Below are 27,764 nucleotides of genomic sequence, written 5' to 3'. Positions count from 1 at the left end.
AATGTCAGGATCGGGCACGCCTTTATTGCACTTGATTCTCATTTGTAGATTTATTAAAACAAACTTTTTCAAGGAGATGTTGCGTCTATTGGACTTGCTTAAAGGTAAGATGGTGCTGAGCCTAACGTCCCCTGAGGCTGCTTTGATACTGATTAACTCTTGCAACATTCACAACAACATCACGACATCACTAGATCTCCTGACCTGTCGTTCTCTGCAGTTGAACCACCAGAAAAATGTCAGGGCTTGGTCAGTCCCAGTGCTCCGCTGTTACTATAAGAATACAACCCAGGGCTTATAGCATATGATTCAGAAGACACCAGGTGATGTAACATGTCCCGTATAAACTAATGAGCCATCAGAGGAGTTACAGCCGCAACGTTAGACAGTTCCTGCTCGTAGAGGCCATTGCTAGACATCGTCTTCTGCACAATCCATGGCCATATTCTAGGGATTCTTTCAGTCCTTCCACATTGGACACGGATGTCTGAAGGTCCATGGGGCGCGTTATTCAACATCTGTCATACTGTAAAGGAGCAAAAGCCATTTAATATTTTGTACAATGTCCTGAAAAGTCAGTGAAAAATTCTGAATGGTGGAAGGGAGGGATTGGAAAAAAACATAATTGTGCAGTTTTCTTAAAGGTTTATTTTTTAGCATTCACCATGCCTTACAAGTGACAAGTTAGTGTTATTCTGTGGCTGGATACAATCATGGTGATACCAGGTATATGTACTGATCATGGGCACTACTACTGGTTGGGCATATATGGCATATTCAGATGGGGCCTCACCTCGCTGAAGAATGGGGGTTGCCAACCCTTAGGTCAAGCAGGTAGAGACTGAATGGTAGAGAGCGATGGACATACCTTAAATGTATTTGATGAGAAATCCCCTTTAATAGAACAATTGCAAGGTCTGACAGGCCCTGAATTGAGAAAACTTCTAAGAATACCCTGAGCCTAAATACACCTGACCAAAGCTCAACTTTAATGAATACCTTAAAATGTTCTTCCTCATATCGTGGCAGCTTGTCTGGGTAATCCAGCTCATTGTGGTACTGTAAGTATCTTATTAGATCGGTAGGGATCTCTAGCTGATCGAGGAGACGGAGTTTCCCCACTTGTTTCAGCCGCCTTCTTATAGCGATCCGGCACTGAGACATCAGGGATCTTGGATGAACTGCAGAGGAGATAAGACCATCGTACAGGATGAGATTGGAGTTAGACACTAGTGTTCGGTATAACAATCTATAGACACAGGATAACATTATACATTATATTATATATAGTCCAAAGAAGAAAAGTACAGTAACTTAATAGAAACAGCCAATGAGAATCTGTTTGCAAACCGTTTGTTTAATATATACTGTATAGTGTGTGTTTTGTTTTAATGTAGCAAAATCTGCAACAATAAAGCAGCTTCTCTGCAACGTGGGCTTCTAAGTAACCACATTAGCTACTATGCTTTGCAATACTTCTGTTAAGTCTTGGCAACCCTGAAACTTTTCCCAGTAAATTATTGCAATCACGCATGTTTTGTAATAATACACACAGTGATGTCACAGTACAGGGATAATACACACAGTGATGTCACAGTACAGGATAATACACACAGTGATGTCACAGTACAGGATAATACACACAGTGATGTCACAGTACAGAGATAATACACACAGTGATGTCACAGTACAGAGATAATACACACAGTGATGTCACAGTACAGGGATAATACACAGAGTGATGTCACAGTACAGGATAATACACACAGTGATGTCACAGTACAGAGATAATACACACACTAATGTCACAGTACAGGGATAATACACACACTAATGTCACAGTACAGGATAATACACACAGTGATGTCACAGTACAGGGATAATACACACAGTGATGTCACAGTACAGGGATAATACACACAGTGATGTCACAGTACAGAGATAATACACACAGTGATGTCACAGTACAGAGATAATACACACAGTGATGTCACAGTACAGAGATAATACACACAGTGATGTCACAGTACAGAGATAATACACACAGCGATGTCACAATACAGAGATAATACACACAGTGATGTCACAGTACAGGATAATACACACAATGATGTCACAGTACAGAGATAATACACACAGTGATGTCACAGTACAGGGATAATACACACAGTGATGTCACAGTACAGGATAATACACACAGTGATGTCACAGTACAGGGATAATACACACAGTGATGTCACAGTACAGGATAATACACACAGTGATGTCACAGTACAGGATAATACACACAGTGATGTCACAGTACAGGATAATACACAGTGATGTCACAGTACAGGATAATACACACAGTGATGTCACAGTACAGGGATAATACACACAGTGATGTCACAGTACAGGATAATACACACAGTGATGTCACAGTACAGGATAATACACACAGTGATGTCACAGTACAGGATAATACACAGTGATGTCACAGTACAGGATAATACACACAGTGATGTCAGTACAGGATAATACACACAGTGATGTCACAGTACAGGATAATACACACAGTGATGTCACAGTACAGGATAATACACACAGTGATGTCACAGTACAGGATAATACACACAGTGATGTCACAGTACAGAGATAATACACACAGTGATGTCACAGTACAGGGATAATACACACACTAATGTCACAGTACAGAGATAATACACACGTGATGTCACAGTACAGAGATAATACACACAGTGATGTCACAGTACAGGGATAATACACACACTAATGTCACAGTACAGAGATAATACACACGTGATGTCACAGTACAGGATAATACACACAGTGATGTCACAGTACAGGATAATACACACAGTGATGTCACAGTACAGAGATAATACACACAGTGATGTCACAGTACAGAGATAATACACACAGCGATGTCACAGTACAGAGATAATACACACAGTGATGTCACAGTACAGGATAATACACACAATGATGTCACAGTACAGAGATAATACACACAGTGATGTCACAGTACAGGGATAATACACACAGTGATGTCACAGTACAGGATAATACACACAGTGATGTCACAGTACAGGGATAATACACACAGTGATGTCACAGTACAGGATAATACACACAGTGATGTCACAGTACAGGATAATACACACAGTGATGTCACAGTACAGGATAATACACAGTGATGTCACAGTACAGGATAATACACACAGTGATGTCACAGTACAGGGATAATACACACAGTGATGTCACAGTACAGGGATAATACACACAGTGATGTCACAGTACAGGATAATACACACAGTGATGTCAGTACAGGATAATACACACAGTGATGTCACAGTACAGAGATAATACACACAGTGATGTCACAGTACAGGATAATACACACGGTGATGTCACAGTACAGGATAATACACACAGTGATGTCACAGTACAGGATAATACACACAGTGATGTCACAGTACAGGATAATACACACAGTGATGTCACAGTACAGGATAATACACACAGTGATGTCACAGTACAGAGATAATACACACAGTGATGTCACAGTACAGGGATAATACACACAGTGATGTCACAGTACAGGATAATACACACAGTGATGTCACAGTACAGAGATAATACACACAGTGATGTCACAGTACAGGATAATACACACAGTGATGTCACAGTACAGGGATAATACACACAGTGATGTCACAGTACAGGATAATACACACAGTGATGTCACAGTACAGGGATAATACACACAGTGATGTCACAGTACAGAGATAATACACACAGTGATGTCACAGTACAGAGATGATACACACAGTGATGTCACAGTACAGGGATAATACACACAGTGATGTCACAGTACAGGATAATACACACAGTGATGTCACAGTACAAGTGTAATATCCACTATGACATCATTACCACAGGAATGATACACGTATAACACTGTGACATCTCAGCATATGAAAATAGTCATTCTAATAATGTCACATTCAGATATTATGATGTCTTAGTAATGTCTTACAGGCGCATTCAGTCACCCAAACTTCTCCCTTATTGCACCCTAGGCCTCAATGGGAATGGCCCCCGTTAGTTGTTGGGCCCCATAGCAAATATTCTAGAAAATTTCAAAGTACCATGAGTACAATTACATCAACTTCTCAAATATACAGTGCCGAAATATTGTAGAAGGATCATATAGAAGGTGAACATATTTATAAGGAATAAGGAGAGATGAAACTTCATATATTATCTGTTCAGAAGAATAAGTCGTCCGTACCCTTTTCACTTTTCACAAGTTTTGCTGCCTCGTTGTCGGCGTGGATGAGGACTTTCTGTATATCAGGTATATACATATTAGCTCCAAACTGGACGAGCAGTTCTACAAATGGGACCTCATAGTTGTTGGCAAGACAAAATCCGAGCACTGACCGAGCATCTGGATCCCGATCAGAACAGTTATAATCAGGGTCAGCCCCATAAAGTAGCAACTGCGTAAAACAGCCGACATCTGCAAAACGCACTCCGTAATACAAAGGTTTATAATCTCCAGGGCCGTAGACGGGGTCAGGACTTGCTCCATAGTCCAAAAGCAGCTTGAGGACTCTGACATCTCCCCCATGTATAATTGTACGCATTACAGGGCGACATTCACCCACTTCGCACGGGTAGGCTCCGGCTTTTAATAATTCTTGAATACATTCCAAATGTCTGTGACCTATGGCGTCGACAAGACAATAGGACAGCACTCGCCCACCAGTTTCCTTGATAAGTTTCTGGGCTTTGTTGTCAGACAGTAACACACGCAGCTCTTCTGGCTTGTTTGCCCTCATTGCATCCCGGGCTTTGCCATGTAGTTCATGCTCCTTTTTAGATCTGAGAATGTCTGACATTGTATCGAGACAGAATGTATGGACCAAATCTGATATGTAGCAGTAACTTCCTGAGTCTCTCCTGCTCCGCCTGATTCTTATTGCTGAAAGGACCTTCGGTGATATCACAGCCATGTGACGGACAAGAGGCAATGGGTTGGGCTGAAGTAAGAATGCAATTGTACAAGCAAGGGCGCACTGTGCGGGCAAAGCTGGATGAAGAGAACTGCAGCAATTCTGAATCTCTTTCAATAGTGAAATAGAATATGACTGTAGTATACGCACATACTCTATGAAATATAAGTGCAGAAGCAGACTGTCCTGAAAAACCAAAGCTGCTAGTTTACAAACATACCAAACTTTAATCCCTTAAACCTATAAGACTGTGGGAAATAGAGAAGTACATTGCTCAGCTATTTCCAACATCCCATAGAGATTGCATGGGGCAGAAGTATACATGCAAGTATCGCCAAACCACTTGTAGGTTATAGCCTCATCAGGCATTGTGAGTACTTTTCTTCCTTCCCTTTAAAGAGGACCATAAGATGATAAATCCCACACACCATTCAATTGCCACAGTGCCCCTGAATTTGATATTTTTTATACATTCACCTGTTCATAAGACATGGCCCCTGGATGGTTATATGTTATAAACTAGCTCAGATTCTCCAAGTGGGTGGTAGCCTTGTTATCTCGCTGAGAATATAAAAGACAGTGGCGTAACTAGGAATGGCGGGGCCCCGTGGTGAACTTTTGACATCCCCCCCCCGAGACACGATGCCGAAGACCTCGACCGACCCCCTCCTACACATTTCTGTGCATTCTGTTATCACCTATAGTGGCCCCTGCACACAGTATTATCCCCCATAGTGGCCCCTGCACACAGTATTATCCCCCATAGTGGCCCCTACACACAGTATTATCCCCCATAGTGGCCCCTACACACAGTATTTCCCCCCATAGTTGCCCCTGCATACAGTATTATCCCCCATAGTGGCCCCTACACACAGTATTTTCCCCCATAGTTGCCCCTGCACACAGTATTATGTCCCATAGTGGCCCCTGCATACAGTATTATCCCCCATAGTGGCCCCTACACACAGTATTTTCCCCCATAGTTGCCCCTGCACACAGTATTATGTCCCATAGTGGCCCCTGCACACAGTATTATGTCCCATAGTGGCCCTTGCACACAGTATTATGCCCCATAGTGGCTCCTGCACACAGTATTATGTCACATAGTGGCCCCTGCACACAGTATTATGCCCCATAGTGGCCCCTGCACACAGTATTATGTCCCATAGTGGCCCCTACACACAGTATTTTCCCCCATAGTTGCCCCTGCACACAGTATTATGTCCCATAGTGGCCCCTGCACACAGTATTATCCCCCATAGTGGCCCCTACACACAGTATTATGTCCCATAGTGGCCCCTGCACACAGTATTATGTCCCATAGTGGCCCCTGCACACAGCATTATCCCCCATAGTGGCCCCTGCATACAGTATTATGTCCCATAGTGTCCCCTGCACACAGTATTATGTCCCATAGTGGCCCCTGCACACAGTATTATGTCCCATAGTGACCCCTGCACACAGTATTATGTCCCATAGTGGCCCCTGCACACAGCATTATCCCCCATAGTGGCCCCTGCATACAGTATTATGTCGCATAGTGGCCCCTGCACACAGTATTATCCCCCATAGTGGCCCCTGCACACAGTATTATGTCCCATAGTGGCCCTTGCACACAGTATTATGCCCCATAGTGGCCCCTGCACAAAGTATTATGTCCCATAGTGGCCCCTGCACACAGTATTATGTCCCATAGTGGCCCCAGTACACAGTATTATGCCCCATAGTGGCTCCAGTACACAGTATTATGCCCCATAGTGGCCCCTGCACACAGTATTATGTCCCATAGTGGCCCTTGCACACAGTATTATGTCCCATAGTGACCCCTGCACACAGTATTATCCCCCATAGTGGCCCCTGCACACAGTATTATGTCCCATAGTGACCCCTGCACACAGTATTATGTCCCATAGTGGCCCCTGCACACAGTATTATGTCCCATAGTGGCCCTTGCACACAGTATTATGCCCCATAGTGGCCCCTGCACAAAGTATTATGTCCCATAGTGGCCCCTGCACACAGTATTATGTCCCATAGTGGCCCCTGCACACAGTATTATGTCCCATAGTGGCCCCTGCACACAGTATTATGTCCCATAGTGGCCCCTGCACACAGTATTATACCCCATAGTGGCCCCTGCACACAGTATTATACCCCATAGTGGCCCCTGCGCACAGTATTATGTCCCATAGTGGCCCCTGCGCACAGTATTATGTCCCACTGTGGACACCCATAAACAATTATTATACTGCGGGCTCTTTTCAGACCCCAGAGTATAAGAATTGGAGACCTGGGGAAATAAAAACATAAAAAACTACTGTTACTTACCTGTCCCCTGCCCCTACGCTGTCTTCTCCGCTGCCTTCTCCGATGCTGTCCTTGTTCAATGAGGTCGGACGTCACATGACCCGGGACGCAGGCCGGGTTCATGTGAGGTCAGAGACATCAGAAAGGACGTCAGGAAGGAGGCCTGGCAGGATCGTGGAGAGGTAAGTAACATGTATTTTATGTTTCTTATCTCTCCCGGTCTGCCAATCATTATACTCGGGGGTCCGAAAAGACACCCCCTTCCCCCCGAGTATAATGATAGCAGCGGTAGCAGCTGTCTCTGGGCCCCCAATGTCCCGGGCCCTGTGGCAGCTGCCTCCGCTGCTATGCTATGCTTCCAGGGGCCTTATCTTATGAGCGGGTGAATGGATGTAAATAATATAGACATAAATTATTCAGGGGCACAGCGGCAATGAAATGGTGTAAGGCATTAAATATTTGCTATATGAAGAGAGGGGCCCTTTAACTTCAACATCAGAAAAGAAATGTAGAGCTGATGTTTTCTCCAGATCCTTCGACTCCTGAGACACTGACATTGGGCAAAGTACAGCCAATTTACCTGAAGCAAAGCAATGTATAATAGCGGCAGATCCTGTGTAAGCTGAGCCTATAGCTATACTGTGCCTATATGTGATTATAGGACTGAACTGCCTGCAACAATGGCAGAATTACCTCTTCTAGATAGAAAAATCAGTGCACGAGGACGACCAATGCACAAGAAATTCTTAATAAAACCAACCTTTATTGTAAAATATTCTGCATGTGTATTAAATGGAAGCGATACGACAGTACGACAGACAGCGGTGAATATCATCTGAAGGCCACAGTATCCCATAGTGTGGGGATTGGTTTTGGTGTGAGCGAGAGCTCTGTTTAGCAGCGTATATAATAATAATATAATACGAGTGCTGGTGTTTAATAGAGATGAGCGAACACTAAAATGTTCGAGGTTCGAAATTCGATTCGAACAGCCGCTCACTGTTCGAGTGTTCGAATGGGTTTCGAACCCCATTATAGTCTATGGGGAACATAAACTCGTTAAGGGGGAAACCCAAATTCGTGTCTGGAGGGTCACCAAGTCCACTATGACACCCCAGGAAATGATACCAACACCCTGGAATGACACTGGGACAGCAGGGGAAGCATGTCTGGGGGCATAAAAGTCACTTTATTTCATGGAAATCCCTGTCAGTTTGCGATTTTCGCAAGCTAACTTTTCCCCATAGAAATGCATTGGCCAGTGCTGATTGGCCAGAGTACGGAACTCGACCAATCAGCGCTGGCTCTGCTGGAGGAGGCGGAGTCTAAGATAGCTCCACACCAGTCTCCATTCAGGTCCGACCTTAGACTCCGCCTCCTCCGGCAGAGCCAGCGCTGATTGGCCGAAGGCTGGCCAATGCATTCCTATGCGAATGCAGACTTAGCAGTGCTGAGTCAGTTTTGCTCAACTACACATCTGATGCACACTCGGCACTGCTACATCAGATGTAGCAATCTGATGTAGCAGAGCCGAGGGTGCACTAGAACCCCTGTGCAAACTCAGTTCACGCTAATAGAATGCATTGGCCAGCGCTGATTGGCCAATGCATTCTATTAGCCCGATGAAGTAGAGCTGAATGTGTGTGCTAAGCACACACATTCAGCACTGCTTCATCAAGCCAATACAATGCATTAGCCAGTGCTGATTGGCCAGAGTACGGAATTCGGCCAATCAGCGCTGGCCAATGCATTCTATTAGCCCGATGAAGTAGAGCTGAATGTGTGTGCTAAGCACACACATTCAGCTCTACTTCATCGGGCTAATAGAATGCATTGGCCAGCGCTGATTGGCCAGAGTACGGAACTCGACCAATCAGCGCTGGCTCTGCTGGAGGAGGCGGAGTCTAAGGTCGGACCTGAATGGAGACTGGTGTGGAGCGATCTTAGACTCCGCCTCCTCCAGCAGAGCCAGCGCTGATTGGCCGAATTCCGTACTCTGGCCAATCAGCACTGGCTAATGCATTGTATTGGCGTGATGAAGCAGTGCTGAATGTGTGTGCTTAGCACACACATTCAGCTCTACTTCATCGGGCTAATAGAATGCATTGGCCAGCGCTGATTGGCCGAATTCCGTACTCTGGCCAATCAGTGCTGGCCAATGCATTCTATTAGCTTGATGAAGCAGAGTGTGCACAAGGGTTCAAGCGCACCCTCGGCTCTGATGTAGGAGAGCCGAGGGTGCACTTGAACCCTTGTGCACCCTCAGCTCTGCTACATCAGAGCCGAGGGTGCGCTTGAACCCTTGTGCACACTCTGCTTCATCAAGCTAATAGAATGCATTGGCCAGTGCTGATTGGCCAATGTATTCTATTAGCCTGATGAAGTAGAGCTGAATGTGTGTGCTAAGCACACACATTCAGCTCTACTTCATCGGGCTAATAGAATGCATTGGCCAGCGCTGATTGGCCAGAGTACAGAACTCGACCAATCAGCGCTGGCTCTGCTGGAGGAGGCGGAGTCTAAGATCGCTCCACACCAGTCTCCATTCAGGTCCGACCTTAGACTCCGCCTCCTCCAGCAGAGCCAGCGCTGATTGGCCGAATTCCGTACTCTGGCCAATCAGCACTGGCTAATGCATTGTATTGGCTTGATGAAGCAGTGCTGAATGTGTGTGCTTAGCACACACATTCAGCTCTACTTCATCGGGCTAATAGAATGCATTGGCCAATCAGCGCTGGCCAATGCATTCTATTAGCGTGAACTGAGTTTGCACAGGGGTTCTAGTGCACCCTCGGCTCTGCTACATCAGATTGCTACATCTGATGTAGCAGTGCCGAGTGTGCATCAGATGTGTAGTTGAGCAAAACTGACTCAGCACTGCTAAGTCTCTGCATTCGCATAGGAATGCATTGGCCAGCCTTCGGCCAATCAGCGCTGGCTCTGCCGGAGGAGGCGGAGTCTAAGGTCGGACCTGAATGGAGACTGGTGTGGAGCGATCTTAGACTCCGCCTCCTCCAGCAGAGCCAGCGCTGATTGGTCGAGTTCCGTACTCTGGCCAATCAGCGCTGGCCAATGCATTCTATTAGCCCGATGAAGTAGAGCTGAATGTGTGTGCTTAGCACACACATTCAGCTCTACTTCATCAGGCTAATAGAATACATTGGCCAATCAGCGCTGGCCAATGCATTCTATTAGCTTGATGAAGCAGAGTGTGCACAAGGGTTCAAGCGCACCCTCGGCTCTGATGTAGCAGAGCTGAGGGTGCACAAGGGTTCAAGTGCACCCTCGGCTCTCCTACATCAGAGCCGAGGGTGCGCTTGAACCCTTGTGCAGCCTCGGCTCTGCTACATCAGAGCCGAGGGTGCGCTTGAACCCTTGTGCACACTCTGCTTCATCAAGCTAATAGAATGCATTGGCCAGCACTGATTGGCCAGAGTACGGAATTCGGCCAATCAGCGCTGGCCAATGCATCCCTATGGGAAAAAGTTTATCTCACAAAAATCACAATTACACACCCGATAGAGCCCCAAAAAGTTATTTTTAATAACATTCCCCCCTAAATAAAGGTTATCCCTAGCTATCCCTGCCTGTACAGCTATCCCTGTCTCATAGTCACAAAGTTCACATTCTCATATGACCCGGATTTGAAATCCACTATTCGTCTAAAATGGAGGTCACCTGATTTCGGCAGCCAATGACTTTTTCCAATTTTTTTCAATGCCCCCAGTGTCGTAGTTCCTGTCCCACCTCCCCTGCGCTGTTATTGGTGCAAAAAAGGCGCCAGGGAAGGTGGGAGGGGAATCGAATTTTGGCGCACTTTACCACGTGGTGTTCGATTCGATTCGAACATGGCGAACACCCTGATATCCGATCGAACATGTGTTCGATAGAACACTGTTCGCTCATCTCTAGTGTTTAAGCTTTAGGTCATTTGTTGCTCATCTCACCGACTGTTGTGACTACAGTATACTGTATATGGCTTGCCAAGAATATCATAGATCATGTTAAAACAAATCCATTACTTTATGTAGTAGATGCTTTAAATACACAAAAAATGAATGCACCAAGAATGAATTGCAAGGATCGAATGGAGTGGAATGATAAAATTATACATTTACTGGGGAGTAATTCCAGCCAGTAACGGCCTATTAAGAAAAAAGAGAAAACTGCAGCAGTAGCCGCTGTCACCTCCTAATGTCCCCCTACCACTGCTACCACGGTAGTTGCGCCACTGATCCTTCGACATATTTCCCTACATATGTTGCAGCTGGGCCTGCAGATCTTGCACAGTCTTAGATTGTTGGATTTTTGGGTCCTATAAATGCTACATTGGAAATCAATCTCTCGACCAGGCAGACCATTGACGCGTTGCAATCTGGCATAGACATTCCTAGGAATAGGAACTGTAGAATCCGCAGCATGAGCGCAGTAGGTAAAGGAGTCTTTGGTAACAAAGTCATCACGATCCCCCTCTTCGACCATTGTCACCCTGGGCCCTCAATGGATATCCGTTCACTGGCTTCCTTATGGTCCTATTGTACAAATGTACTATAGGGGAGAAAAACAGACATTTATTATTTTATGTCGATAACTGGACAGATAACTAATAGTATTAGATTCATGTTATCTTCTATGAAATACACACAAACAAGGAGTGGGCAAAACAAGTGAAATGTTCTATATGTGAATGTAATGATGATATATGTGATGTAGTAATATGATGTAGTCTTATATATGTCACTGAGTTGTTAGCGCCCATTGTATCAATACTAGGTACTCACAGGTGCTTCACATTAAGATAAGATAATCCTTTAATAGTCCCACCATGGGAAAATTCAAGGTGTTAAGGCCCCGTTCCCACGGAGTAACGCGCCTCTCGTTCTGACACGTAAACACGTGTCAGAGTGAGCACTTCAAAACAGAATCCCATTGACTTCAATGGGTTCCGTCATTCGCGCTACACATTGAAATCAATAGAGGCTTTTTAACCCATTGATTTCAATGTGTTACGCGCGTTAAACGGAACCCATTGGATTCTGTTTTGAAGCGCTCACTCTGTCACGTGTTTACGTGTCAGAATGAGCGGCGCGTTACTCCGTGAGAACGGGGCCTTACAGCAGCATGGATAATACAGTAATATATTACAAGAAAGAACACATACAAGCTCATAGAAGCAGATAGAAAAGATACTGAGCAACTAAAAGATAAAGAAAGACTCAGGATCATTTAGTTCTCTGTGCGGAGTGATCTGATGTAGATTATACAGCCTGACCGCGGTTGGGAGGAAGGACCTCTGATAACGCTCCTTCTCACACTTGGGGTGGAGCAGTCGGTTACTGACAGTACTGCCCAGAACTATCATGGTCTCATACATGGGGTCAGAGTTAAATCGGCACACCAAACAAAAAACGTTGCCTAGCCCTGCTCTAGGAATACCCCAAACCTATAAATGCCAGAACTAGAACCCCATTTAATAACTACCTGAACTATATCGTAATATCGTGGCAGCTTCTCTGGGTAATCCAGCTCATTGTGGTACTGTAAGTATCTCACTAGATTGGCAGGGATCTCTAGCTGATCGAGGAGACGGAGTTTCCCCACTTGTTTCAGCCGCCTTCTTATAGCGATCCGGCACTGAGACATCAGGGATCTTGGATGGACTGCAGAGGAGATAAGACCATAGTACAGGATGAGATTGGAGTTAGACACTAGTGTTCGGTATAACAATCTATAGACACAGGATGACATTATACGTTATATTATATATAGTCCAAAGAAGAAAAGTACAGTAACGTAATAGAAACAGCCAATGAGAATCTGTTTGCAAACCGTTTGTTAAATATATACTGTATAGTGTGTGTTTTGTTTTAATGTAGCAAAATCTGCAACAATAAAGTAGCTTCTCTGCAACGTGGGCTTCTAAGTAACCACATTAGCTACTATGCTTTGCAATACTTCTGTTAAGTCTTGGCAACCCTGAAACTTTTCCCAGTAAATTATTGCAATCACGCATGTTTTGTTCTACACGTTTATTTCCTTGAGATGCTAAATACGTCAGTACCTCTTTCTCTGTCCAGATGTTTCGCTGCATCATTGTCGGCTTGGATAGGGAAAACATGAATATCGGGTAAGTACATATTAGCACCGAACAGGATGAGCAGTTCCACAAATTGGACCTCGTAGTTATTGGCAATACACATCCATAATACTGAGTGAGGAATATCTGTATAGCTGTCAGAATCTGAACCGTTGTAGTTTGGATCAGCCCCATAAAGTAGCAGCATTCTGAACATGCCCAGTTCTGCCCTACGTGCTGATATGTGCAAAGGAACCTCCTGGCTACAATCAGGATTTGCTCCGTAATCCAACAGCATCTTGAGTAAATTGACTTCTCCTGCAGTAATGATCCTTGTCAGAGGGTAACACCAACCCATAGCGTTTGGGTAAGCTCCAGCTTTTAATAATTCTTCCATACATCTAAAATATCCATGACATATAGCCATATAAAGATAATCACACAGCACTTTCCCATCAGTTTTCCGGATCTGTTTCTTGACTTTGTTCTTAGATAGCAACATACATAGTTCTCTTGGCTTATCTGTCTTAATAGCATCCAGGATTTTACCAGGAACCCCCCTCTCCTTTATAGACTTCAATATATCCAACATGGTGACTATGAGCGAGGACTGCATATATCCCACATATCCAGGTGCTCATCGGATGAATGCAAGATTTCCATTGTTTCTGAATCCTAACGGGTTAATACAATCTCCTTCGAGCAACTTCCTTAATAATATTACACTGCACAGCCTTGTGCTTTATATCGTAAGGACCTTGAGTAACATCACAGCCACGTGACGGGGGCTGGGCTGGAGTGAGAGTGTGCTGTTGTCAGAAAGTTCTCGGAATGAACGTCATAACAGGTCTCCTGCCATATATGGGGTAAAAATAAGCCAAATGTGAACGCAGCCCAACTCCCATATATAGACCATGATTTCCAATCGTTCTCGTAAACACCCCTGTGCAGGGATCCTAACCCCCTCGACTTGGGGCAACGTTGTAAGGAAAAAAGAAGTAAAAACCGGGTCCAGCAATCAAGAAGGAATCCAATAACAAATAAAATGTAACTTTTAATATTGATGCATGAAAAAACAAGGTTATGTGCATCAAAAAAACAGTTCATGGGCTAGACTGACGCGTTTCTCACAAGACATATACCGGTAGATATATTGATGGAGAAGGAGAAGAAAGTTACAGATCTTAAAACATGTCGGAATAGCCTTAAGAAAGGCTATTCGTCTCCTACCTTTCCTTTTCTTCTCCGCGCTGCCGTTCGCCTGCAATCCCGTTTTTTTTCAGTAAGCAAATGAGCTCTCTCGCAGCACTGGGGGCGGGCCCCAGCAGACAAACAGCACTGGGGGCGTCCCCAATGCTGCCAGAGAGCTCTCCAACGTCGCTTCCATCTTCTTCTGCAATTAGGTGTTCACCGTGTCTTCTTCCGGTGGCGTCTTCTTACTTCTAGGCCTCGGGCCTAGGGCAAGCCGACTGCGCATGCCCAAAGCCACAAGAAAAATGGCCTCTTACACAGTATTGTAAGAGGCCATTTTCTCGTGGCCTGTGGGCATGCGCAGTCGCCTTGCCCGAGGCCTAGAAGTAAGAAGACGCCACCAGAAGAAGATGCAGTGAAGACCTCGTCGCTGAAGATGGAGGCGGCGCTGGAGAGTTCTCTGGCAGCATTGGGGACGCCCCCAGTGCTGTTTGAGTGCTGGGGCCCGCCTCCAGTGCTGCAAGAGAGCTCATCTGCATACGAACGGCAGCGCGGAGAAGAATAGGAAAGGTAGGAGATGAATAGCCTTTCTTAAGGCTATTCCGACATGTTAGGGAGAATAAATTGTGTTTAAAAGATAGGATCCCTTTAAGGACCTGAATGTCTTCAGCCAGAAGGGGGGAGAAGATAAAAGTTTTACGACTACTGTTTTCCTAAAGTTGCCTCTCGGATATTACTGTAAGTCAGTTCTTTATTGAGTAACAGTTCCCTTCCCCTACTAGGTCAGTCCTTGCAATAGGAAATATTCTTTCATAAGTTTAGATCCATTTCAACAGATTATATGCAATGACCTGTTAGCAAATTCAGTTCCTATCAGCCTCTTAAAGGGGTTGTCCAGTTTCCGACAAATATTGTTTGAATAATGAAATGTTATACCGTTCTCCGATATATTTTGGATATCAATCCCTTGCGGTTTTCGAGATCTCTGCTTGCTGTCATTCATTGTTTTTTTTCCAGTGAATAAAAATCAGTCCATGGTCATGTGATATTTAATAGGGGAGGAAAGTGCAGAGAACACTGGAAACAAAACCTGTGTTTTCGCTGTGTTGGTCCTAATCTTTATAGGAGTTGCCCAGGAATTACAGGATTTTGCAAGAAGGTCAGGGAATTTGAAAAATAAAACCCCCACTCACCTGTCCCTGGTCCTCCCACCCCTGACCGGCCAGTCCAGCGGCGCTATAGGTCTTGTCCCAACTGCAGTCATCGGCCTAAGGAGAGAAACCGGGATGTCACTCACATACATCAACTGCAATGTTCTGATTCCTTTCCTTAGGCCTTTCACTAAAACAAGACCCCTGGTTGCAGCTGGAACAGACAGCCGTGGGTGACATGGGGACATTGGGGACAGGTGAGTATGAATTTTTTTTTCTTATTTGCACTTTCACCAGTCTCTTGCAGAAAACTGTAATTCCTGGACAACTACTATAACATCTCAATATACTGAGCATTACATTATAAAATACAAATCTAGTATGCATGATGGTACACATTAATACTTGACCCATCCCCAGTCCCTACCTACTTGTCTCAACTACCATAAGCAGTAGATGACAACTGGGCGACTAAACTAATAGCACATGACTAAAGAGGGTGCGGCCTTATATAGGTCTCCTCAGCTACCAACTGGACCAAGCCAAGAAGCCTCTGAAGCCAAAACTTTCCAGGTGGGCATGGTACCATCAGAGGTGCAGCAGCCAGATAGAGAGTCCTGACATTGCATACATACAAGTATATCTAGACTTAGTCCACTGGTATTGTGATATAATGTCCATAAAAGATATTTCTTTCAGGTTGTTGAGATGTTGATGTCATTGATATACTATAGAAATACTGGTATTGACGCTACATCGCCCGACCATGCAATCAATACGTCGTCAATGTAGTGTCCGTATCAGCTTCTTTTAGTCCTAATAATACATATGGATAACTGGTTCATAATTTCGTGGCAGCTTGTCTGGGTAATCCAGCTCATTGTGGTACTGTAAGTATCTCACTAGATTGGTAGGGATTTGCAGTTGATCGAAAAGACGGAGTTTCCCCACTTGTACCAACCGCCTTCTTATAGCGATCCGGCACTGAGACATCAGGGATCTTGGATGAACTGCACAGGAGATAAGACCATAGTACAGGATGAGATTGGTGTTAGACACTACTATTTATTATAACGGTCTGTACATACAGGATACAATTATATTATATTTAATCCAATGAATAATAAATAAATACGTTTATTAGAAATCGGCAATAATCTGTATTGTAAGAATCTGAGATATAAGATATAAGTCTAAAGTTACAACTTGTCCAAAGATGAGACTTCACGCTGGTGAGGTATGGCAGTATTATTTAGATGTAGGATGGGGAGGCTTGGTTATAATGTATTTTTTACATTACAGGACTGACTGCTATGTAACTACAACTACTAAGCAGCAAGACCACAGTATTGGGAGAACAGTGGAAGACGGTTGGGCTTAGACAATGTGGTCCTTAAATATGGGGCCCATAAATGACAAAATATTGTACAAACAACATAGTGAAATACTATATACGTTACAGACACCATACAGACAATACACAAGAGAAACATTACCATTAACACTACTATACATGGCTTAAATATCACTGCCACACCATAACCACTAACATTACCACTACATAGGGATTCAAGAACACCACCATCCTGAGAGTGATATACAAAGACCAATATATAGTGACTATAAAGTAGTAGATAATAATTCTGCTAAATATATAGGAGAAATCCTGGAATTGATACAGCCTGAAAAAGTTGGCCATATACCTTTAGATCGCTGTCAGCCGAAGGCTTGTGTGCCCAAGTGGTAAGACTATATGAATAAATTGTGAGGCAGAAAACTGATATAAATAATGTATAAGCTGGACTATTATAGAATGATAAAGTACAAGGTGAAGATATTTACAGGGAATAAGGAAAGAAATCTAGAAGCGTCACATATCCTCGATTTAGAAGAAAAAGACATCATTACCCCGTTCCTTGCTCAGATATCTTGCTGCATCGTTGTCGGTTTGGAGAAGGACTTTCTGTATATCAGGTAAGTACATGTTAGCTCCAAACTGGATGAGCAGTTCTACAAATGGGACCTCATAGTTACTGTTGAGACACAAACCTAGAACTGACTGATACTTTATATCTTTTAGGTAACCCTTATCTAATTCATTGTAATCCGGATCAGCCCCATAAAGTAACAATGTTATAAAAATATCCAGTTCTGCCCTGTTTGCTGAGGTGTACAAGGGAAGATCCTCGCCACAATCAGGACTTGCCCCATAATCCAGCAGCAATTTCAGGGCTCTTCCTTTCCCGAACTTGACTGCATATACAACAGGATTCCAGTGATCCACAGTGCCGGGGTAGGCTCCAGCTTTTAATAATTCTTCCAAATATTCTACATTTTCTTTTCGTATGGGAGAAAAAAGAGACTCAGTTAGCACTTTCCCACCAGTTTTCCGGATAAGTTTCTTGACTTTGTCCTTAGACAATAACTCTCGCAGCTCTTCTGGATTGTTTGCCTTCATAGTATCCAGGACTTTATCACGCAGCGCTTTCTCCTTTGCAGACCGAAAAAAACTTAACATGATGACTCTGTGGAGCGAGACGGAATGACAGTGACCAAATATTAGATGTGTCCAATACAGCACAACATGGGTTACAGGTCCATCAGATAGAAGTATATTCTCTGTTGTTTCCTAATGATATTGCCGTCTCCTTCCTGCAATCCTTCCCAGTAATTTGATCCTGCGCAGCCTGATTTTCGTTGCTGGAAGGACCTTAAATAACATCATAGCCACGTGACAGATATGACTTAATGGGTTGGGCGGAAGTGAGAGGACAGTTCTAGAAGCAGCTGTTGTCTCATATAGTGAAAACTATAAAATATCTACAATATTTCATTTACTTATTGCACAGTACAATAGAGGCTGCTGTGGAGGTAATGCTATGTGCAGGGACCTGCTGCCATGCTAGATCTAAGTCAATCTATGAAACGTAACAAGTACATCAGTAGTGTCAGATATCATACAATATATGCAAACTAATCGAAAAGCGGAATAAAGGTTTGGCTCAAAACCCCTAACTGGATTTATATATCATTATAGATATTGATAACTTATCATTGGAATAGGTCATAAAAATCAGATTGGTGGGCGCCTAACAGTTTTGCTTAACAGACAGTCTTGCATACTCCCTTTTCATACACCCTATTAGAGTAGATGGTATCATAGAGGGCTCACCTTGTCTCAGAAAATCCCTGCACAGCTCCCATTGTCCCCGACACAACAACATTCGGTGTGAAGGTGGTGAGAAAAGCCACTTTGTGTGACTTTCTTACAGGCTTTGTTTTTGCGGTGTTCACTCTGAAGCCAAAATGTTGTGGCCTCACCAAAGCCACTTTGGCACACGATTGTCTAGGTCTTATAGGATAATATGAAACGAGCTTTATAAATTTTATATGTATTTTAACTTGAGTGGGTTGGTACTAGCCAGTCACATATACAGAAATATATATCAGTGGATGTCAAGCAAATACAGTTAAAACATAATATAATACATAAAATGGGAATAAATGTGTCACAAACAATGACAAGTCAAACCATGTCACATTAACTACTTACATTCACTGTGAAGTTGGGCCCTTTCAGAATTTTGCTAGACTTGAACCTCTTAAATCCTTTCTTTGTGCCACATCTAAGTGGAGGAGAGTGAAATAGTAGTCCATCACGGTCGGTTCACGGTGACTGTAGTCGGTCCCACTAGACCTCTGATACCTCACAGGGGCTGGTACAACAGTGATAACAGGGCCTACAATGGGGATAGTAGTTTCTCCCAGGGCCCTCTATGTAGTAAGACTTCTGCCTGATGGTGATTCAGATGCCCTTGATATTGTACCTGTTATCTATTTTTGGACTATCTTAGAACCCTTAAATTATCTGGACACAGGTTACGGCTGCGCCAGAAATCTAATTTGTGACCTTTACATATAATTCACCATAAACCATTGCTGAATTTCTATTGTAAATCCCCTGCCAACCACCATGACATAAACAAACCAATTTCGGATTGTTTTGCTGCAGCACACCAAGAGGAATAACAGGAGGTCTCACAACTTTTATTCTTTGCATTGCCAAGGTTGAGAGGCATGGGTAAAAGCTGCAGCAATAATATCATACAGTGAGCTTAAATCCACAACACAGGTCACGTTGCATGGTGGGTTTAGTCGCAGCAGGTGGATAAGACTTGTACAAATCCCATTCACTATGTAGGGTGCAGCAGATTAGACACCAGGAAGTTTGCAAATGGTGCAGGCGCCCTATGAAAGTCCTATCATTTGTATATTTACCTTTCCAATATCAACAACCCCATCATCACTACATCCTCCTGGTTTATGGCCACCCTATTGTATTAGACTTTTGGTTGTGTTATATCTAGAGATGAGCGAGTACTATTCGAAACGGCCGTTTCTAATAGCACGCACCCATAAGAATGAATGGAAGCGGCCGGCACGCAGACTTTGCCAGCGGCCGTGGACTTAACCCCCTGCATACAATTTAGTGTTCATAGTGCACATGTATCAGTAATATAGGCGCCCCGAGGCTTCATTGTAATAACACGACAGGTTTATTAGTTACCATGATCTTCTGTACAATAAATGGGCAAATTAAAGGTCAATAATGTCAACCAGGTGATTTCACAATACTGAAAAATCCTAATTATACCTATCATCCTTCTAGTCCTCTTCTCAGTTCTATTGTATGAGCTATAATAAGACGCTGCTAATGACTCCAATATCAATGGGTTTCTCCCTAACTGGGATTCTTGGTCCACCCCCATATCTAAGAGGCAATTGTAGGATGACCACAGGTAATAGTGAGCTCTTTGGTAACAACATTCTCACCATCACCTCCTTCTACAGTGGTCTCCATGGTGGGTCCTACACTGAATCGCTACCTTATTAATGATACTTGTACTTTGGTGTTTCCTTGTATAGAAGTTATACAGGTGACCTCACAGTAATAATAATAAGGTATGAAACTTCAGTCTGCAACATTGCCCGGTCTGGTGAATCCAGATTTCTGTAGCAGCATAAATCGAGGAACCCTTCATGTCAGGTGTCAACTGGTGAAGATGGTGGAGGTTGGTCAGATGTTTTCTTGGCACACCCTGGTTAGTTTGATGCTTGTGGACAATATCAGCATATGCCACAATGTATTACTGTGGTTCTAACGGCCAAAAGAGGTCCAAAGCTCTAGAATGGTGTCTCTGGTAAAGGGGTCATCCATGAATGTAAAGTGTACAAGTCTGTCAAGAAAAAGCAGACATTTATTCAGTTTATCAAATGGAAAATAATACAACCAAGACCAGCAGATATATTGACTGACCAATAGGTGGAATTGGAAGAAGAATCAAGTGTAGTCAATGTCAAGAGCCAAACTGGAGTTGCAAACTAAACGAATAGTCAGCACATGACTCAGGAGGGTGCAGATCATTCCATTGAGAGTGGACAGACATCTTCAAAATCCTGAACAATAATCCACTGGAAGACAACCTTGGAGTAGGACAGTCAGATTTGATTCTGCAATGGTTGTAAGATGAGGCGTATCGTAGAGTAACCCCAGTGCTGTAAAAAAAAGGTCCACAGAAAACAAATCTGAGGCTTGAGCATCTAGTGAGAAGGCCCAGGCCCGGGGGTCACCTTGCAGAAGCGAAATAATAATAGCCACACGTTGCTGCTCATCAGCAGAAGATTAAGGTCTGAGATGAAAATAGAGCTTGTCACGAAAAATAGCAAAAAAATTTCTGTCTCTAGAAAATTGATCAGGCAGATTGCATCTGGCCATGAGTGTATGAATTTGTTCCATAATGATATATGGTGATTGCGGACTGACTATTGTGTTAGGATTCAGATGTAAGGCCACAATGACAAGGTTAGAAATGTACAAGTCTTCAGAAGAGCAGCAGCCGAAATTGTCTGACAACCCGGGCTCCTCGCAAGAAGAGATGGACTTTCACTGAAGCTGAAGACCGGAATTGTCACCACAACAGATAAGTGTTCTACAAATAAGTGCGCTGCAGCAGAAACCAAACACCAAATCCAAACAATTACAGGAGCAGAGATCACTGATTGGTCATCAAATCGTGGATCAGTCCGGGAAACCTCCGATAATATCGCTAGACAGAGAGAAATCAAAGAACATACCCAAAGGTCAGTATAAGTGTAGTCAATGCAACATCAAGAGCCAAATTGGAGCTGCAAACTAAACGAATAGTCAGCACATGACTCAGGAGGGTGCGGCCTTATATAGGTCTCCTCGGCTACTAACTGGACCAAGCCAAGAAGCCTCCAAAGCCAAAACTTTCCAGGTGGGCATGGTACCATCAGAGGTGCAGCAGCCAGATAGAGTCCTGACATTGCATACATACAAGTATATCTAGACTTAGTTCACTGGTATTGTGATATAATGTCCATAAAAGATATTTCTTTCAGGTTGTTGAGATGTTGATGTTATTGTCATTGATATACTATAGAAATACTGGTATTGACGCTACATCGCCCGACCATGCAATCAATACATCGTCAATGTAGCGTCCATATCAGCTTCCTTTCCATTTAGTCCTAATGATACCCAGAGCCTACATATGTCTAATCAGAGCTCAACCCTAATATTTACCTCAGATTGTAGTTCATAATATCGTGGCAGCTTGTCTGGGTAATCCAGCTCATTGTGGTACTGTAAGTATCTCACTAGATTGGTAGGGATTTGCAGTTGATCGAGAAGACGGAGTTTCCCCACTTGTACCAGCCGCCTTCTTATAGCGATCCGGCACTGAGACATCAGGGATCTTGGATGAACTGCAGAGGAGATAAAACCATAGTACAGGATGAGATTGGAGTTAGACACTACTATTTATTATAACAGGATACAATTATATTATATTTAGTCCAATGAATAATAAATAACACAAAATAAGTTTATTAGAAATCGGCAATAATCTGTATTGTAAGAATCTGAGATATAAGATATAAGTCTAAAGGTAAAACTTGTCCAAAGCTGAGACTTCACGCTGGTGAGGTATGGCAGTATTATTTAGATGTAGGATGGGGAGGCTTGGTTATAATGTATTTTTTACATTACAGCACTGACTGCTATATAACTACAACTACTAAGCAGCAGGACCACGGTACTGAAGTATGGGGCCCATAAATGACAAAATATTGTACAAACAACATAGTGAAATACTATATACGTTACAGACACCATAAAGACAATACACATGGTTTTGGCGTAATACTGTGTACAGGGGCCACTATTGTGCATAATAGGATATACGGTAATGCAGTTTGTGCAGGGGGGTAGGAGGCTGGGAGGGCCCCATGTCTAATGTTCACCTTGGGACCTTGCTATTCCTAGTTACGCCTCTGCTGTGCAGCCACTAATTCCTGGAGAAGGGAGAGGCACAGGAGAAATCCTGGAATTGATACAGCCTGAAGAAGTTGGCCATATACCTTTAGATCGCTGTCAGCCAAAGGCTTGTGTGCCCAAGTGGTAAGACTATATGAATAAGTTGTGAGGCAGAAAACTGATATAAATAATGTATAAGCTGGACTATTATAGAATGATAAAGTACAAGGTGAAGATATTTACAGGGAATAAGGAAAGAAATCTAGAACGTCACATATCCTCTATTCAGAAGAATAAGACGTCATTACCCCGTTCCTTGCTCAGATATCTTGCTGCATCGTTGTCGGCGTGGAGAAGGATTTTCTGTATATCAGGTAAGTACATATTAGCTCCAAACTGGATGAGCAGTTCCATAAATGGGACCTCATAGTTACTGTCCAGACACATCCCTATTACTGAGTGATGATATGTATCCTGTTGTAAATCCTCATCTAAACCACTGTAATCCGGATCAGCCCCATAAAGTAACAATGTTATAAAAATACCCAGTTCTGCCCTGTTTGCTGAGAAGTACAAATTCCGATCCTCGCTACTATCAGGACTTGCCCCATAATCCAGCAGCAGTTTGAGGAATCGTCCTTTCCCGAATGCAACTGCACGAAAAACAGGCCTGCACCAATCCGCAGGGTCGGGGTAGGCTCCAGCTTTTAGTAATTCTTCCATACATTCTAAATTATCTTCTAGTATGGCAGCATCAAGAGACTCAGTTAGCACTTTCCCACCAGTTTTCTGGATAAGTTTCTTGACTTTGTCCTTAGACAATAACTCTCGCAGATCTTCTGGATTGTTTGCCTTCATAGTATCCCGGATTTTAACACGTAGCGCTTCCTCCTTTTCAGAACTGAAAGAATTTAACATGATGACTCTGTGCAGCGAGACGGAATGACAGTGACCAAATATTAGATGTGTCCAATACAGCACAGCATGGGTTACAGGTCCATCAGATAGAAGTATATTCTCCGTTGTTTCCTTATGATATTGCCGTCTCCTTCCTGCAATCCTTCTCGGTAATTTGACCCTGCGCAGCCTGATTTTCGTTGCTGGAAGGACCTTAAATAACATCACAGCCACGTGATAGATATGACTCAATGGGTTGGGCGGAAGTGAGAGGACAGTTCTAGAAGCAACTGTTGTTTCATATAGTGAAAACTATAAAATATCTAGAATATTTCTTTTAGTTATTGCAGGGTACAGTGGAGCCCGCTATGTGCTATCTGCACAAAACTATAAAATATCTACTACTTTTTTGTATTACTGTGCGGCCGGTAATTTTGGAGGAGAGGAGAGACACAGGAGAAGTCTTAGTGTCCATTCACACAGAAGACGTTGTCGCTGATTCTAGCACAGACCCCGCGTCAGAATCAGCGCTGAAAAAGAAGTCTCCCATTGACGTTTTCTGCACGGAACCTATTCAAATCAATGGAAGGCTTTTTTTCCCCATTGATTTCAATCGGTTCTGCACGGAAAACGGAACTGATTGAAGTCGATGGCAGACTTCTTTTTCAGCGCTGATTCTGACGCGGGGTCCGCATATTATATGCATTTTACGTGTAACATGGTCCCTTTTTCATTCTCCCTTTGTGTGTCATCCTTAGTCTTCAGTGGACGCCTTTTGTATGTGCTCAACTTCATTTCTATGCATTGGGGATACTTAGGTGCACTATACCACGCACTTCCGGTCCGCGATGCCCCCACTTCCGACATTACGACCTCTTGTTCTCATGCGCTGTGAAACACTGATCACTGCAGTTCCTCCCTTGCCACTTCCGGGCATCATCTTGCGCATGCGCGGGGGTACGTTGGCACAATGGCGCTTCCCTGTTTCCTATTCAAAGTGCAGGTGATCTACACACCTGGCACTTCTTCTATAGCGGATTCCTGCATTATTCCAAGCTTCAAAAACTGCTTGCAAAGCAGATTACTGGATATATGTGCATAAACTTCAATCTTGACCAGAAACCGTTTTACTCTACAATTCAGGCTCGGACTAGCCCACCGGTGTACCGGGGAATCCCCCGTTGGGCCCCCGAGCCCTGACTTAAAGTTTTGATTTTTACCAATGCAGATGCATTGGTCGGGGCCCGATCGGGATGGCCAGGAGCCCCAACCGGGCACCTGGCCAATGCATCTGCCTCCACACACAGGGGCCCCCATTAGCTGATGCTGAAGAAGTACACATCGGAGGACAACGTGTCTTTCTTCAGCATCAGCTAACGGTCGCTCCCTTCACTTACCTGCAGCTGCTTTGCTGCTCTCCTGTGAGGTCTCCCCTGCTGCCCGCACGCACTTCCTCCCCCTCCTCCTCACACTGAGTCCTCTTACATCGCAGCGTGTGGGGAGGACAGGAGCCGACTGCTGAGTTCACTACTGCTGGAATAGGTGAGTAAACTCTTTTTGTAAAATCTGTATGTTTAATATGTGCAGTCCTATGAAAAAGTTTGGGCACCCCTATTAATCTTAATCATTTTTAGTTCTAAATATTTTGGTATTTGCAACAGCCATTTCAGTTTGATATATCTAATAACTGATGGACACAGTAATATTTCAGGATTGAAATGAGGTTTATTGTACTAACAGAAAATGCGCAATATGCATTAAACCAAAATTTGACCGGTGCAAAAGTATGGGCACCTCAACAGAAAAGTGACATTAATATTTAGTAGATCCTCCTTTTGCAAAGATAACAGCCTCTAGTCGCTTCCTGTAGCTTTTAATCAGTTCCTGGATCCTGGATAAAGGTATTTTGGACAAACAATTCAAGTTCAGTTAAGTTAGATGGTCGCCGAGCATGGACAGCCCGCTTCATATCATCCCACAGATGTTCAATGATATTCAGGTCTGGGGACTGGGATGGCCATTCCAGAACATTGTAATTGTTCCTCTGCATGAATGCCTGAGGATTTGGAGCGGTGTTTTGGATCATTGTCTTGCTGAAATATCCATCCCCGGCGTAACTTCAACTTCGTCACTGATTCTTAAACATTATTCTCAAGAATCTGCTGATACTGAGTGGAATCCATGCGACCCTCAACTTTAACAAGATTCCCGATGCCGGCATTGGCCACACAGCCCCAAAGCATGATGGAACCTCCACCAAATTTTACAGTGGGTAGCATGTGTTTTTCTTGGAATGCTGTTTCTTTTTGGACGCCATGCATAACGCCTTTTTTTATAACCAAACAACTCAATTTTTGTTTCCAAAATGAAGCTGCCTTGTCCAAATGTGCTTTTTCATACCTCAGGCAACTCTATTTGTGGCGTACGTGCAGAAACGGCTTCTTTCTCATCACTCTCCCATACAGCTTCTCCTTGTGCAAAGTGCGCTGTATAGTTGACCGATGCACAGTGACACCATCTGCAGCAAGATGATGCTGCAGCTCTTTGGAGGTGTCTGTGGATTGTCCTTGACTGTTCTCACCATTCTTCTTCTCTGCCTTCCTGATATTTTTCTTGGCCTGCCACTTCTGGGCTTAACAAGAACTGTCCCTGTGCTCTTCCATTTCCTTACTATGTTCCTCACGGTGGAAACTGACAGGTTAAATCTCTGAGACAACGTTTTGTATCCTTCCCCTGAACAACTATGTTGAACAATCTTTGTTTTCAGATCATTTGAGAGCGGGCTGTCCATGCTCGGCGACCATCAAACTTAACTGAACTTGAATTGTTTTGTAGAAAGAAATGGTCCAAAATCCCTTCATCCAGGATCCAGGAACTGATTAAAAGCTACAGGAAGCGACTAGAGGCTGTTATCTTTGCAAAAGGAGGATCTACTAAATATTAATGTCACTTTTCTGTTGAGGTGCCCATATTTTTGCACTGGTCAAATTTTGGTTTAATGCATATTGCGCATTTTCTGTTAGTACAATAAACCTCATTTCAATCCTGAAATATTACTGTGTCCATCAGTTATTAGATATATCAAACTGAAATGGCTGCTGCAAACACCAAAATATTTAGAACTAAAAATGATTAAGATTAATAGGGGTGCCCAAACTTTTTCATAGGACTGTATATATGTACATTTGTGTAAAATATGTGACTTGTATACTGTGTGAGTACTGTATGTTTGTATACAGGTATGTGTGAGTATATACAGTATGCTATAATAATGTGTATGTATGTGTGTGTGTGTGTGTGTGTATATATATAGTATTCATACAAGTATATATATGACTTATATGGTATATGAATGTATATAAATGTATATGTGCTATAGTATTGTATGTGTATATTGTATATTGTATTGTATATGTGTGAGTATATATGGTATATGTATAAGGCCTGGTTCACATCTGCGTTCGGTGATCTGTTTGGGGAGTCTGCATGGGAACCCCCTCCCCCTTCCCCCCGAACGGATTACCAAACGCATTAGCAAGCGGTGTGCAGTGAAAGTACGCGGACCCCAAAGACTATAATGGGGTCCGTGTGCTTTCTGCGCGGTGTCCGCATGAGTCATGTGGACAGGAAAGTAGATTGTAAAGTACTTTTCTGTCCGCATGTTCTATGCGGACACCGCACGGAAAGCACATGGACCCCATTATAGTCTATGTGTGCTTTCACTGCACACCGTCTGCTAATGCGTTCGGTAGTCTGTTTGGGAGGGTCCCCATGCGGACTCC

At 43.5% G+C, this 27,764-nt stretch overlaps 4 protein-coding genes across 5 annotated transcripts; all 4 read right to left on the bottom strand.

Annotated features, from left to right (window-relative positions):
- Positions 1–481: 481 nt before the first annotated feature.
- LOC142185648 (ankyrin repeat and SOCS box protein 12-like) lies at positions 482–4,931 on the bottom strand. The gene is made up of 3 exons (XM_075261081.1): positions 4,295–4,931; positions 1,000–1,181; positions 482–526 (listed from the first exon to the last, which is right to left on the bottom strand). Exons 1-3 carry the CDS (start codon positions 4,905–4,907, stop codon positions 512–514), a joined length of 810 nt encoding a protein of 269 aa, XP_075117182.1. The 5' UTR covers positions 4,908–4,931; the 3' UTR covers positions 482–511.
- A 6,654-nt stretch (positions 4,932–11,585) lies between these two features.
- LOC142185647 (ankyrin repeat and SOCS box protein 12-like) lies at positions 11,586–14,119 on the bottom strand. The gene is made up of 3 exons (XM_075261080.1): positions 13,390–14,119; positions 12,810–12,988; positions 11,586–11,876 (listed from the first exon to the last, which is right to left on the bottom strand). Exons 1-3 carry the CDS (start codon positions 14,018–14,020, stop codon positions 11,853–11,855), a joined length of 834 nt encoding a protein of 277 aa, XP_075117181.1. The 5' UTR covers positions 14,021–14,119; the 3' UTR covers positions 11,586–11,852.
- A 2,123-nt stretch (positions 14,120–16,242) lies between these two features.
- On the bottom strand, positions 16,243–18,507 carry LOC142184221 (ankyrin repeat and SOCS box protein 2-like). The gene is made up of 2 exons (XM_075258980.1): positions 17,655–18,507; positions 16,243–16,756 (listed from the first exon to the last, which is right to left on the bottom strand). The coding sequence occupies exons 1-2, from the start codon at positions 18,262–18,264 to the stop codon at positions 16,563–16,565; spliced, it is 804 nt and encodes a 267-aa protein (XP_075115081.1). The 5' UTR covers positions 18,265–18,507; the 3' UTR covers positions 16,243–16,562.
- Positions 18,508–20,231: 1,724 nt separating this feature from the next.
- Positions 20,232–24,215, bottom strand: LOC142184388 (ankyrin repeat and SOCS box protein 2-like). Of its 2 annotated transcripts, XR_012711824.1 has the most exons (4): positions 23,394–24,215; positions 22,354–22,535; positions 21,064–21,853; positions 20,232–20,983 (listed from the first exon to the last, which is right to left on the bottom strand). XR_012711824.1 is itself a non-coding variant. In XM_075259232.1 (3 exons), exons 1-3 carry the CDS (start codon positions 24,205–24,207, stop codon positions 21,800–21,802), a joined length of 1,050 nt encoding a protein of 349 aa, XP_075115333.1. In that variant the 5' UTR covers positions 24,208–24,215; the 3' UTR covers positions 20,987–21,799. The 2 variants fall into 2 exon arrangements, 1 of the variants encoding a protein (XP_075115333.1); XM_075259232.1 differs by lacking the exon at positions 20,232–20,983 and having other exon boundaries at positions 20,987–21,853.
- Positions 24,216–27,764: the final 3,549 nt, after the last annotated feature.

The sequence above is a fragment of the Leptodactylus fuscus genome, chromosome 11 (assembly GCF_031893055.1).
Source record: "Leptodactylus fuscus isolate aLepFus1 chromosome 11, aLepFus1.hap2, whole genome shotgun sequence".
Classification (NCBI taxonomy): Eukaryota; Metazoa; Chordata; class Amphibia; order Anura; family Leptodactylidae; genus Leptodactylus; species Leptodactylus fuscus.
Note: the sequence above shows the minus strand (reverse complement) of the source record. Positions and strands in the feature narration are given on the sequence as shown.

Bases quoted from the DNA above. Each gene is read 5' to 3' on its own strand.
- LOC142185648 (XM_075261081.1), bottom strand. From the start codon at position 4,907: ATGTCAGACATTCTCAGATCTAAAAAGGAGCATGAACTACATGGCAAA. The intron at 1,182-4,294 runs GTACGGACGACT...TCTCCTCTGCAG, and splicing joins ACTTGTGAAAAGTGAAAAGG to TTCATCCAAGATCCCTGATG.
- LOC142185647 (XM_075261080.1), bottom strand. From the start codon at position 14,020: ATGCAGTCCTCGCTCATAGTCACCATGTTGGATATATTGAAGTCTATA. The intron at 12,989-13,389 runs GTACTGACGTAT...TCTCCTCTGCAG, and splicing joins ACATCTGGACAGAGAAAGAG to TCCATCCAAGATCCCTGATG. The intron at 11,877-12,809 runs GTAGTTATTAAA...TCTCCCCTATAG, and splicing joins GATATTACGATATAGTTCAG to TACATTTGTACAATAGGACC.
- LOC142184388 (XM_075259232.1), bottom strand. From the start codon at position 24,207: ATGTTATTTAAGGTCCTTCCAGCAACGAAAATCAGGCTGCGCAGGGTC. The intron at 22,536-23,393 runs GTAATGACGTCT...TCTCCTCTGCAG, and splicing joins ATATCTGAGCAAGGAACGGG to TTCATCCAAGATCCCTGATG. The intron at 21,854-22,353 runs GTAAATATTAGG...CTCTCTGTCTAG, and splicing joins ATTATGAACTACAATCTGAG to CGATATTATCGGAGGTTTCC.
- LOC142184221 (XM_075258980.1), bottom strand. From the start codon at position 18,264: ATGTTAAGTTTTTTTCGGTCTGCAAAGGAGAAAGCGCTGCGTGATAAA. The intron at 16,757-17,654 runs GTAATGATGTCT...TCTCCTGTGCAG, and splicing joins ATATCTGAGCAAGGAACGGG to TTCATCCAAGATCCCTGATG.